Genomic DNA, 12865 nt, shown 5'->3' with positions numbered 1-12865 from the left:
CAGTGTCACAACAGAACCCTCTAGTAACACGAGAAAGGGCCCCATTTCTGATGTGGAAATACCTAGTTGTCCAGGGGCCCATGCTGGGCTGTTTCCCACTCCGTCTTTGAGTCCCCCTCCCCCCAAGCAGTACTGTTTCCCTGCACAGCGGCCACGGGTCCACACCCCAGTCATATTCCCTGCAGACGTGTCCTGACTCCGTCCTAGCCCATTTGGCATTGCTGGCACTCCTTCAACTGGACTTTGCTTTGTATTTTATTTCTCTTATTAATTTAACATTTGAGGGCTAATTGCTAATTTATAACTGTCACTCGAAAACCATGCCCAAAATCTTTAGTACAATTAATAGCAGCCAGGAAATACGCTCTGATTAAATAATCCTAGCAACGATGATGTGAGGCAGGGCCTGCTCAGCAGAGGCCTGACCAGGTGGACCCTGAGTCTGTGTGACAAAGCCTGGGAGGTGGGGTGCAGAGGGAGGGAGCTGCGCCCTGAAGGCCCCTTCCAGCAACTTGACAAGGTCCTGCCCTCTCACAGGCTGGGATTGGCGGTCAGAACAGACAGCTGCCCAGGCTTCAGGGTCATCTAAAGGGGAGTCCCAGAGTTTGGGGTCTCTTGGAGGTCAAAGTTCTATTGGAAAGAGCAGAACCAGCAAATCGCCAGCTTCAGTCTCAAACCAGTCATTCCTCAAACAATTGGAGAGATTCAGGTCAGACTAAAGATAGAACTTTCTGGCTGCCAGGGTTATTAAGGTGGATGGGGACACTGCCAGGGCTCCTAGACCCTTGCCTGGCTTCAGTGACATGCTTCCTAATGGCAGAGGCTGAACCGGTGTTTCTGGAGCGGGTCACGTATCATCTCTTATTCCCAGAGGCCAGCCACCCACCCTTATCCCCACGTCCCTGCCAGCGCCTGAGCAGCAAACCATTGCAAAGTGATTTCTCCCTCCAACGATGCCATACATCATGTTTTTTAATTTAAAAAGATGCCCAGTGGAAGCATAACAGACCATTAAATGTTTGGGTCCCTAATTAACTCCAGAGCAGCCTGGAGCCTCAGGGCCAGGAGGGAGGCGGGCTGGAGCGTGCCGGCGTCATCCCAGGAGGCAGGACTTCAGCCCTGCCCAGAGCCCTTCCAGCTGTGTTTGCAGGCACCCCCTGCCTCCTGTCCAGGGCCAGACCTTTGAAGGTGCTAGGAGTCTGCCCCAGAGAGCCTTGGGTTCTAGCTTCCTCAGGATATTCAGGGGTGGGTCTGAAACTCGCCTCTGACGGGCAGGGTGGTGGATGCGATGTCTTGTGACTTGCTTTCTGTGCAAAGCCTTGCCCTGTCTGTTTCCCTGTCCACCTGACTGGGTGACACTGCCTCCTGCTTTCTGGATGTTGGAGACGAGGCTCTGTATATAGTAGGCCCTCGATATGTGGGGGTTCTTGGAGGTTCTCTATATGTGGGGGTTCTTGGAGGGTTCTGCTCACACACTTCCTGCTTGGCCAGCCTCTGGCTAGGCAGGCACTCAGCACCCTTCTCGGGTGCCCACCCTTTTTACCTTTCCAGCACCTGCTGAAGCCCTGTGTCAGGCCACGGTCAGGGCCAGCAGAGAGTGGGGCTTGCCAGACCTGACCCTGCGGCCAAGTCCCAAGAAGCCAGCTCTGCTGAGTCAGCATGGCTGGGCCACCTGCCCCAAGAGCCAGTCAACCTCCTTGGATAATCAAGAGGGAAAGGAAGGGGGAGGGCACATTCTAGGTGGCAGTGAGCCCGGGGACAGCCCTTACTCAGCTCCCCTCTGTGGGCACCAGGGCAGGCAGCTAGGCTGAAACAAAACCCACAAATTGCATTCAGCAGGTCTGCTCAGTCCATCTTAAACTATATACCCTTTCCCCACCCACACCAAGGGGCAGCTGGAACAGAAAGATGTTTACAGAGTACCCTGTACCAGGCTGCATGCTAGAAAGCTCAAATAATCTGGGTCATGGTCTTTACCATTGCCCATGAGGGAGCAACCAGTTATCTCCATTTAACAGAGGAAAAAACAGAGAGGTCAAGTGATTTGCACAAAGCCACACAGCCAGAGCAGGGCAGAGCCAACGTTCCCATTCTGGCCCAGCAACCTAAAGCCTATGATGGCTCTGTGCCTCTTGACACAGGCAGAGGGGTAGGCCTGCCCCACACCTGCCCTGGCTGGTCCGTGTTGTGCTGGCCACCCTGACGTGCCCATCACGGCTCCTTGGGCTCTGCGGCAGAGCCACGCTGCAGAGGCAGGCAAACATTAGCAGTAAACATGATCTATCAGCCAAACATTGGAATGGTAAGAAGTTATCGATCTCTTAACTTTCCACTCATCTCCTGTCTGCCCCGTATGCTTGGCCCAAGTTTCCCTCTGGAGGTGGAGCTTCCACTCCATCAGCAAAATCCTCAGATGGGCCCTGGCCTGGCCCCAGACTGGCCCTTGCCACTTTGTCTGGGCTAAGTGATCGAGGAGGGGAACAGTATTTTTAGACAGATGCCCTCCCGTCCCAGCATGGCCGCAGTGATTATGCAAATCCGGTCATAAGAAGTTTAAAAGTCTGGAACCACCATATTTCTTTATTTCATTAGTGGCGACACAGGCTGCAGAGTGATGTGACAGAATGAACTGGGTGCCAGCCCCACGCACACCGGCCCCCTTCCTTCCCTGGGCAACAGACACTGCAGGGAGGAGCAAGAGTACGCATGCGAGCGCTCACTGAGGGCTCCGGCTAGGGAGACCCCGTGCTGGACCACTCAGCATCGGGACAGCGCTGGGAGGCACCTCACTCAGCCCTTTGATGTTACTGGTGAGGAGGCCGAGGCCTGGAGGCAGGAAAGGGGGGACCCAGAGCTCCACTCGTCTCCTCTGGCTCAGGCCCGATCGCTCACCCTCTCCCACGGTCGCCTATTCTGCACACAAGCCCAGAATGAGGTGGGAGGAGGCGCTCTCCCAGGCAAGCAGTCCCTCAGGACAAGGTCACCCCTGCTCCTTCAGCCTCGGGAGCAGGGAGGTCTAGGCAGGGGAAGTGAACCGGATCAAAGACCAGCCTCCTAGCACAGCTCAGACCTCCCTTTTGCCCCACTGGTCTCCCCACTTCCTAGAGCACCACAGGGGCCTCACTGTTCCTAAAGACCCAGCGCCTGGTGTATCTACCTGCTGTGGAAGGAACAAGTACATGGATTAGGGCATGAACACAAAGGGCTCTCCTGCCGCCCTGCCTTAAAAAGCAAGGCAGGTGGTAGACCAGATGGCCCTTTGACTCTATCTCATAAGAAATTCCACCTTGTGTCTAAGTATTTTCTGCAGCTTGTGGGATTTTGTCCCCACTTTCAGGTGCTAAAGACTCGCCCTTGACCTACCCGGGGTGGGGGGGGGCTGCTTCTTTAGGAAAGTTAAATTTGTTCTGTACCCAGGGTGCTTGGAAATGTTCCCTCCCTCCTGCCCATGAGCCATGTTTAAGCGGTCAGCTGCTTCCTTCTGGGGCACTGCTGCTGCTAATCCATCTCTACGGTGGGGGGGCCCACCGTAGCCCCCCACCCCAGCCTGCTAGGGTGCTGCTGGTGGGGGGCTGACTCACCTCCTCAAGCCCCCCACCAGGAGTCAGCACCTGGGAGCCTGGAGTGCTTCTCTCCAGCACCAGTGACATTTCTGCTCCAGTTTCCACCCTCCTGACAGGGAATCTGGCCTCTAAAACTGACCCTTTCTCTGCTGTGGGGGTTCCACTTCTGCCCCCAGGCCCACATCCCCAGTGACCCGGGCATGCTGTCGCTCCTCCAGTCACCACTACACCTGTTCCTTGAGAGGGAGATTGTCTTGAAATGAGGGCCGCTGAGAGAGTGCACCCTTCCCTGGAGGCTGGGCCAGACACCCCCAGCAGCCAGGGTGTTCACGTGACTGCTCCTGCCCAGACACCTAATAGCAGCTCATTGCTGGGCACAGGGCAGACCCTCATCAGGCCGCAGTTGGCTGAGCAAGGTGTGATGGGCCCATCCCCTTGACCAGCTGTGGTACCTGGCAAGTTCTCCTTCACCCGGCCTAGGCCATGCAAGGCATATGTGGCTGTCCCAGTCCCTCTCTCTTGCAGACTGTGGTGAGGCTAGATGACGTGGTAACTGGGAATATAGCCCACCATTCAGGGTCCCCCAGGTCCCCAGTGGCTTCAGGCTAGCCCTTTTGGCCCATGGCACAAAGGCACTTCAGGCCCACACATGCTCGAACAAGCACACACCTTCACACACCAGTGAGTGTACAGACACACGCACCCGGGCACACACGAATACCAGGCTGGCCAGGTGCAGACACTCCTCAACCACTTACAGCCCACCTAGATCAAGGGGCTTCTGGTCTATGTTGGGGTACCCTTTTCCTGGCTGCACCCTGCAGTGGCCCTGGCTTACACCAATGCAGGGCAAAGGTGGGATAGGCAAGGATTAGGCCCTTAGTCCAACCTCCAGGTAGATTAGGAGACCAAGGAGACATGAAGCTAGTTTCTGTCAAACCAGGGAATCGAACCCAGGACTTTCCTGTGCTGTGACCGGGCAGGGCCCGCCTCAGTTTCTTCCTCTAAGTGAGGTTGTTCCGTGATCCGGCACCGGCGGGGACACCTGGGTTTCGAGGGTTTGAAGGCCTGGCCTTTCCTGACCAGGCTGTGAGCCGCCGGCTTGGCTGCCCAGGACTGTGTGCTCTGCGGCAACTCTGTCTGGGGGCGGAGGTGCGTGGGGAGTGTAAGCACCAGGCTTTCAAGGTGTGTCTTGCCGAGTGAGGACACAGTCACGCACTTCCAGTCTAGTCACTGTGTTTATGGGTGGAGGAGGCTTGGGGGAGATGTGCTGGTGCTGCGGGGGCATTTTTATCCCGAGGGTGGTGACCCCCATTTTACAGATGAGAAAACAGCTGAACCCTAGTGTGGGCTGCATCAGAACCCAACTCCTGTCTACCCGCCCCCAGCTGCTCGTGTGCGCTGCTTGGGTGGGCTCTCCCCGCAGGGAGCAATACGGGGCTCCTGCAGTACATCCCGGTGGGGAGAGGACAGCACCGGTGCATGGGGAAAAACAAAGAAATGAGAAAAACATTAGGAAGGTAAATGCAAGCAAGGCAGAGGCTGACAGTGGGGTGATGGCCCGAAAGTGCTGATTCAGATTGGGGGAGCAGGGAAGACACTTGGGGGTAAAGTTGTTGGCTCTAGAATTTGAATAAGATGGAGGCGCTGGCTTTGTTCTGATGTAGACATCAGGTACAGTGTTGGGGCTGGAGGGAACAGTGGAGTGAGGGCAGGTGGCGGACCCCATCTGGCAGGGCCTGGAGGGCCTGTGTGGAGCTGGCTTCCACTCCACTTGTGGAAGAATGGATGCCATCAGGGTAGAAGTAGGGAGGGCAGGGTGCCATGGAAGGTCTCCAGGGCACTTTGCTATGGAGGGGAGAATGGTTTGGGGGTACTGGGAGACGAGGTGGAGCCTCTGGCAAAGGTGGTGATTTTCATGAGGTGGGAAGTGATGACTCTTGTGCAGTGGCACTGATGCTAGTGCCATGGGACTGGGAGGTGGGCACTAAGGAGGGCACATTGATCTTTGGCTTGAGGGTGTGGTGGGAGGCAGCCTTATCTGTGTGCCTGAGGCCTGGCAGAGAGAGCATTGAGTCTGCAGGAGTTGCTGTGAGGAGGAGGGCCAAGCCAGAGCCACATGGACGTTTAGAGGTCAGGGTGAGGTAGTGGGTGCAGCCGAGTGATCGGGCAGTGGCCTGAGGAGACAGGAGAAGGTAGTGACTTGGGACCCAAAACAAAGTGCTTCTGGAAGAATGGGCCATTACCTGGGCCAAATGCTGCTGTGAGGCCAAGAAAGATAAAAATAGGAGCGTGCCCTTTGGAGCTGGCAAGCAAGAGGTCGCTGGTGACCTTGCTGGGAGCTGGCCCAGAGGCCATAGAGGGGACACCACACTGGGGGGCTGAGCAAAATCGATAAAGGAGGCGGCAGCTCCTCCAAGAAAATGTGCCCTGAAGGGGTGGGGCAGGGACTGGAGGGGATTCAGGATCAGTCGGGGCTGGCGGTGTTTCTGAAAGGTTCTAGCACTACACTGTCCTGTACGAGGACCACCAGCCACTCTGCTCAGTAGCCTTGTGACTGCTGGCTGCTCCGACTACCGCAGAAAGTTCCATGGTGCCATCTGCTGGGAGGGGGCCAGGTTTATGACGTAACGGGTGCAGCAGAGGGACTCCAGGGCTGCAGAGGACTGGGGCACATTTGTCGGTGGTACAGCCTCTGCAGGATAAGGGGGAGCAGCGCCCCATGCCTCCTCCACCTGAGACAGCTCTCGAGTGGGATGGCGGGTGGGTGGCCAGTGTGAGCAGGTCCGTGCCCCCTTCCCGGGTGCTGCTCAGGGACAGTGTGTGTGTGAGCACTGGAATAAATGAGGGGTGTTCAGGTGGGGATTACAGGATGAGAGTGAGGTGAGCGAGCTCATGAGCCCTGGGAGGAAAGGACGGTCCTGGGGACAGTCCACGGTCCCCTTAGAGCCTCTCGAGGTGATTCTGCCAGTTGCCTGGGCACCTGGGATCTTGGCTGTGCCAGACCTCATGGGGTTTCTGGAACTGTGAGGCCACATCCTGTCCCCCACCCTGGGACTTAACTCTGATGCAGCCTGCAGTGGCACCAAGGTGAGGGGCAACAGGGCTTCCAGGGGAGAGAAGGCACCCTCTGAAACAGCCACCCAGCACCCACCCGACAGGGAGAGGGGCTCATTCCCTGGGTCACCATTGACAAGGTCTTCTCTCCAGCCTCAGTTTCTCATCTGTAAAGTGAGGTGGTGCAATCAGAGCTTTGGGGTCCCTCCAAGGTTGAGGTTGTGGAGGCTGTAGGGGGGCAGAGGCAGCTCTTCCTGGGGTGCCAACCACAAGGGGCACTCCCAGAAGATCCCTCCATTGGAAGGATTCCTCTCCCCTGCTCAACCCAGAAGGAGCCCCAGCATGGGCAAGCCTCATCCCCTGGGCCACACCACAGCCCCGCCTCTCTCATTGCACAGCCAGGCTCAGCCGACTGAGGAGGTTCCAGAGCATGCATGTGGAGCTCAGGGGAGGTAAGACCAGGTCTGGGCACCAGACCACCAAGCCCTCACAAGGTGCCATGCTGGAAGCTTGCATTCCTAGAGTGTCTCACTGGGGGAGAGTGGTGCCCATGGTGGCAACAGAAAAGGGCAGCACAGGAGCCCGGGGCCTCCCAGGTGCCAGCACACCCTCAGGAAGTGCGCACCCACGCTCGGGGCAAATGTAGGTCTCACTAAATGTGTTGAGAATGTAGTCACCCCTATAACCTGGCCTGTGCCCTCGTGCAGACCGACCTGTGTGTTCCCATGGCAGAGTCCAGCACGTGTACGCGTGAGCCCTGTGTGGGCGAGCACATATGCACAAGGCCTCATGCGTGTGCTGCTCTCCAGCCCCAGGTGCCAGTCAGCAGACACCACAGTGCCCAGGGGCCCGGGAGCCCCGTCCCTCCTGCCAGCTCCTGCCCGCGATAAGGGTTCTTTAGGCCCTGTAATCCTCCTTAACTTGACTTTGGGTTATTTTGAGCAAGAGATTAAAGGTGATTACAATCAGCAGGGCCGAGGTGCCACACTTGCTACAGGGGCCTGCTCCATGCGCCCCCTTCCGGAGGCTCTAGTCGCTCGCCCCTCCCCCACAACACTGGCCTCTGGTAGGGCACCTTGCACATGGGAAGAAAGGCCACCCCCAGCTTGGCCCCTCCAGCCAAGGACTCTCGGCTTCTCAGGAGCCTCAGTGACAGGAATCATGGCTTCCTGCAAGGATGTGCAGGCGGGGAGGGAGCCCCCGAGCTCCCCCACCCCCCAGGTGTAGGTGCTGGAGATGAAGACAGTGACAGAGATAAACTTCATATAATAGCCCCACAATTGTAGATTGTATCTCACAAGTCAGGCCCACGCACTCCCCGCCCCACCCTGCAGTCACTTCTGCTTGGGCCGAGAGAGACCCAGTGCTGTGCGGGCGTCACACAGCAGCTCTGAGCCACGGGGGCCCATGCAGCTGGGTGGTGGCCTGGCCCCCAGGCCATCTGATTTCTCCCATCTTGGTAAATCAGAAATAGGCTCTTCCCAGGAACCAGATCAAAAACCATTCTTTATGAAGTTTCCAAAGGGGGAAAAATCCATTTCACATCATTATATATTTTTCTCCTAATTTAAGCCGCTTCAGTGCAGACGAGTTGCAAATGTCAATATCAGTGAAATACACTCTGCTGGCCACCCGCCAGGCCACAGAGCTGTACAGAGGCCGCTGTAAATCCAAATATTAACAAGCAAACACACACCCATTCCTCTGTCCTGCTGGAGAAATATGAGGACCCAGGGGTGAGCCCAGAAGACCAGCAGTCCTGCTGGGAAGGGTGGCTGTGAAGAGCAGAACCCAGTGGTGTGTTCAGCCACCTCTGCCCAGATGAGCCCCCATTCCTGTCTGTAGTCCCACACCCCACCCTCCCAGGTCAACAGTCAGAACCTTGATATAAGTCAGCACGAGGGGACAGGGGCACAGCCCTGTGCCAGAGAAGTGCATGGTCTGCCAGGGAGGAGCCAAGCAGGTGCTCTGGTGCCTCATATCACAGGGAGGAGGTAGAGTGAGGGATGGGGCAGGCAGAGGTGGGAGGGCTCAGGTGCTCCCAGGGGCTTGTTCCAGAGCCAGGTAGAATGCCACCTAGCGGGCTCATTGGGGAAACTGAGGACCCGAGGGAGCATGATGTGCCCAGGCCATGTAATAGGAGAGCTCAGGTCCAGAACCCAGCTGTCCTGGGTACCCTTGAGAGAAGCTGAGGACCCTCGTCCAGGGGCTCAGAGTTCTCCCTCTGGGTGCCCGCAAGTGCTGACTGACCCTGCTGGGACAGAAGGCTGCAGTGTCCGACCGACACAGGAGCATCTCTAGCCAGAGCCAGCGGATGAGCACAGCTCCATGCAACACTGGTCTGGCTGGTCTCTGCGCCTCAGTATTCTCATCTGACTAATGGGTCACTGATGAGGTGGCACCTGCTGGCCAGGCAAGGTTTTTGCTTCTCTATAGGCCACCACTCCTATAGGCTTGGCTGAGCAGCTGCTGTTATTTCCACTCTGCAGAGAGGGCACAGGCAACCAGGAGATCAGAGTAGGGCCAGGGCCACCCTCCAGATATGAGCGTAACATGCTAACATACCCACGCATTCCCGTGCCCTTCCTTCTCCTGGGGCCCTTGAACGCACCTCCACTTTCTGCCAGGCAGCCTGGCTGAGCTGGACTCAGCTGTACTTGACCACTTGACCTGGGGGCAGGCCGGCCATCTCCTAACCTGCTCTCTCCTTTTTTGTCTTGCAGCAGGACCGGCTGAGCCGGAAGCACTGGGTGGAACATACAGGACACCCAGGTCAATGGGGAAGGAGGCATCCGCGGCAGGACGTGGGTGGAAGACTCGAGGCGGCTGGCAGTGAGGGGGTGCTCTGGCACTGTGCACCATGCAGTTTGGGACAGGACACCCCTGAGCAAACAGGCCCCCTTCCCTCCTGCCCCTCTGTCCCTTCGGGGGGGTCTCCACCCATCTCTCACCGCAGTTCCCGTGGGCAGGCGCCTAGGCAAGGGCCTCTTGCCAGGACTGTCCCAATGGCCAGCTGCCGGTGGGGTGTGCTGTGGGCGTGTGTGGCGGCCACCCTGCTGCACGCGGGCGGGCTGGCCCGCGGCGACTGCTGGCTGATCGAGGGCGACAAGGGCTTCGTGTGGCTGGCCATCTGCAGCCAGAACCAGCCGCCATACGAGGCCATCCCACAGCAGATCAACAACACCATCGTGGACCTGCGGCTTAATGAGAACCGCATCCGCAGCGTGCAGTACGCCTCTCTCAGCCGCTTCGGGAACCTCACGTACCTCAACCTCACCAAGAACGAGATCGGCTACATCGAGGATGGAGCCTTCTCAGGTCAGTTCAACCTGCAGGTGCTGCAGCTGGGCTACAACCGGCTGCGGAACCTGACGGAGGGCGTGCTGCGCGGCCTGAGCAAGCTCGAGTACCTGTACCTGCAGGCCAACCTCATCGAGGTGGTCACGCCCAGCGCCTTCTGGGAGTGCCCCAACATCCTCAACATCGATCTGTCCATGAACCGCATCCAGCGGCTGCACAGCTCCACCTTCGCCGGCCTGTCCAAGCTCTCCGTGTGTGAGCTCTACAGCAACCCCTTCTACTGCTCCTGCGAGCTGCTGGGCTTCCTGCGCTGGCTGGCAGCCTTCACCAATGCCACACAGACCTACGACCGCATGCAGTGTGAGTCACCGCCGCTCTACTCCGGCTACTTCCTCCTGGGCCAGGGTCGCCACGGCCACCGCAGCATCCTCAGCAAGCTGCAGTCTGTCTGCACAGATGGCTCCTACGTGGCTGAGCCCCACCCAGTGCCGGGGCACTCATCCCCCGGGCGCTCACCGCCACCCCCTGTGCCCCCAGAGCCCAGCGAGGTGCCCTGTGCTGACGAGGAGTGTTTCTCGGGCGATGGCACCACGCCGCTCGTGGCCTTGCCCACTCAGGCCACCCAGGCTGAGGCCCGTCCGCTCATTAAGGTCAAGCAGCTGACCCAGAACTCGGCCACCATCACGGTCCAGCTGCCCAGCCCGTTCAACCGCATGTACACGCTGGAGCATTTCAACAACAGCAAGTCGTCCACTGTGTCCAGGCTGACCAAGGCCCAAGAGGAGATCCGCCTGACCAACCTCTACACGCTCACCAACTACACCTACTGCGTGGTGTCCACCAGCTCCGGGCTGCACCACAACCACACGTGCCTCACCATCTACCTGCCCAAGCCGCCCAGCCCGCCCGGCCCCGTGCCCAGCCCCTCCACGGCCACCCACTACATCATGACCATCCTGGGCTGTCTCTTCGGCATGGTGCTGGTGCTGGGCGCCGTCTACTACTGTCTGCGCAAGCGCAAGCGTCAGGAGGAGAAGCACAAGAAGGCGGCCTCGGCGGCGGCGGCCGGCAGCCTCAAGAAGACCATCATCGAGCTCAAGTACGGGCCCGAGATGGAGGCGCCCGGCCTGGCCCCTCTGTCCCAGGGCCCGCTGCTGGGCCCTGAGGCTGTGACCCGCATCCCCTACCTGCCGGCAGCCACTGGCGAGGTAGAGCAGTACAAGCTGGTGGACAGCGGGGAGACGCCCAAGGCCAGCAAGGGCAACTACATGGAGGTGCGCACCGGGGAGCAGACGGAGCGCAGGGACTGTGAACTGGGCCGGCCGGGCCCCGACAGCCAGAGCTCGGTGGCCGAGATCTCCACCATTGCCAAGGAAGTGGACAAGGTCAACCAGATCATCAACAACTGTATTGACGCGCTCAAGTCCGAGTCCACCGCCTTCCAGGGCGGCAAGTCCGGGGCCGTGTCCACAGCTGAGCCGCAGCTCATGCTGCTGTCCGAGCCGCTGGCCGCCAAGCACGGCTTCCTGTCCCCTGTGTACAAGGACGCCTTTGGCCACGGCCTGCAGCGGCACCACAGCGTGGAGGCGGCCGGGCCCGCCCGCACCAGCACCTCGTCGGGCAGCTCCGTGCGCAGCCCGCGGGCTTTCCGCGCCGAGGCCGCCGGCATGCACAAGGTTGCGGCCGCCGAGGCCAAGTACATCGAGAAGAGCTCACCTGCCGCCGACGCCATCCTCACTGTGACACCTGCCGCCGCGGTGCTGCGGGCCGAGGCCGAGAAGGGCCGCCAGTACGGCGAGCACCGGCACTCGTACCCCGGCTCCCACCCGGCCGAGCCGCCCGTGCCGCCTTTGCCCCCGCCCCACGACAGCCTGGGGGGCCGCAAGGCATCCATCCTGGAGCCCCTGACCCGGCCCCGCCCCCGAGACCTGGCCTACTCGCAGCTGTCCCCGCAGTACCACAACCTGAGCTACTCCTCCAGCCCCGAGTACGCCTGCCGGGCCTCCCAGAGCATCTGGGAGCGCTTCAGACTGAGCCGCCGGCGGCACAAGGACGACGAGGAGTTCATGGCGGCCGGCCATGCCCTGCGCAAAAAGGTTCAGTTCGCCAAAGATGAGGATCTGCACGACATCCTGGACTACTGGAAGGGTGTGTCGGCCCAGCACAAGTCCTGAGCCCCAGGCCAGGCGCCCGGTGCCCACGCCCCCTCCCGCGCTCGCCCCGAAACTCGTGACGCCCACTGGACCAAAAAGGACACAAATCCACTGCAGCTATTTGTAACCCAGAGACTCTTACCATGAAATGAAACCACGTGCACCCCCCACACCCCCCCACACGCACACACGCACCAGGTGCAGCACTGCTGAAGCCTGGGGCCCGCAGAGAAAGCAGGGCGGGGGGTGCTGACAGTCATGAGAATGAACCCTGAGCTGTGCGTGACCTGCCACGACATTCCCCCCAGTGAGCAGGCTGTCCACACACTGTTCACGCACACACACACGCACACACACACGCACGCGCGCACACACACACACGAGGGACTTCGGAAAACTGTGTCTTAGGGACGGGGGGTGGGGGTGGGGAATTTTTTTTTCATTATCTTTCCACTTGATTCTTCTTCTCTGCCTTCTTTCTTTTCCTCTCTCTACTTATTCCTTTTTGAAAAAAATAATTAAAGTTCTCTTCAAATGACAAACACCAGACCTGGGGGCGCGGCCACCTCGCTCTCGCGGGACCTCCCCGCCTGTGGTTTTCCGTGCACTGTCCAGCCGTGTCTTCGTTGCCCCTGAGGTCACCGGAGCGGGCAGGGCGAAGGCCGGCGTGGCCTCTGAGACTGCAGGGAGGGACTGGGCCTGTGGATGGGTGGGGGTGCGGCTGGGAGCGGGTGCTCCCCCACCCACCACACTGTAGTCGTTCTATTGTACAGAAAAAGTATTTCTATATTT

General features: G+C 59.2%; 1 protein-coding gene across 1 annotated transcript in view; it reads left to right on the top strand.

Annotated features, from left to right (window-relative positions):
• Nucleotides 1-12475, top strand: part of ELFN1 (extracellular leucine rich repeat and fibronectin type III domain containing 1) — a 70927-nt gene extending 58452 nt beyond the window's left edge. Inside the window, exon 3 of the mRNA XM_037504491.2 lies at nt 9344-12475. Within this exon, the coding sequence (XP_037360388.1) occupies nt 9626-12094 (2469 nt within the window). The 5' untranslated portion in view covers nt 9344-9625 and the 3' untranslated portion in view covers nt 12095-12475. The remainder of the gene's footprint in view (nt 1-9343) is intronic.
• The last annotated feature ends 390 nt before the right edge of the window (nt 12476-12865 follow it).

Source organism: Talpa occidentalis, unplaced genomic scaffold (genome assembly GCF_014898055.3).
Source record: "Talpa occidentalis isolate TD23 unplaced genomic scaffold, MPIMG_talOcc4v2.1 talOcc4.12, whole genome shotgun sequence".
NCBI lineage: Eukaryota > Metazoa > Chordata > Mammalia > Eulipotyphla > Talpidae > Talpa > Talpa occidentalis.
The sequence above is the reverse complement of the archived record's forward strand: the minus strand, read 5'-3'. Positions and strand labels throughout refer to the sequence as shown.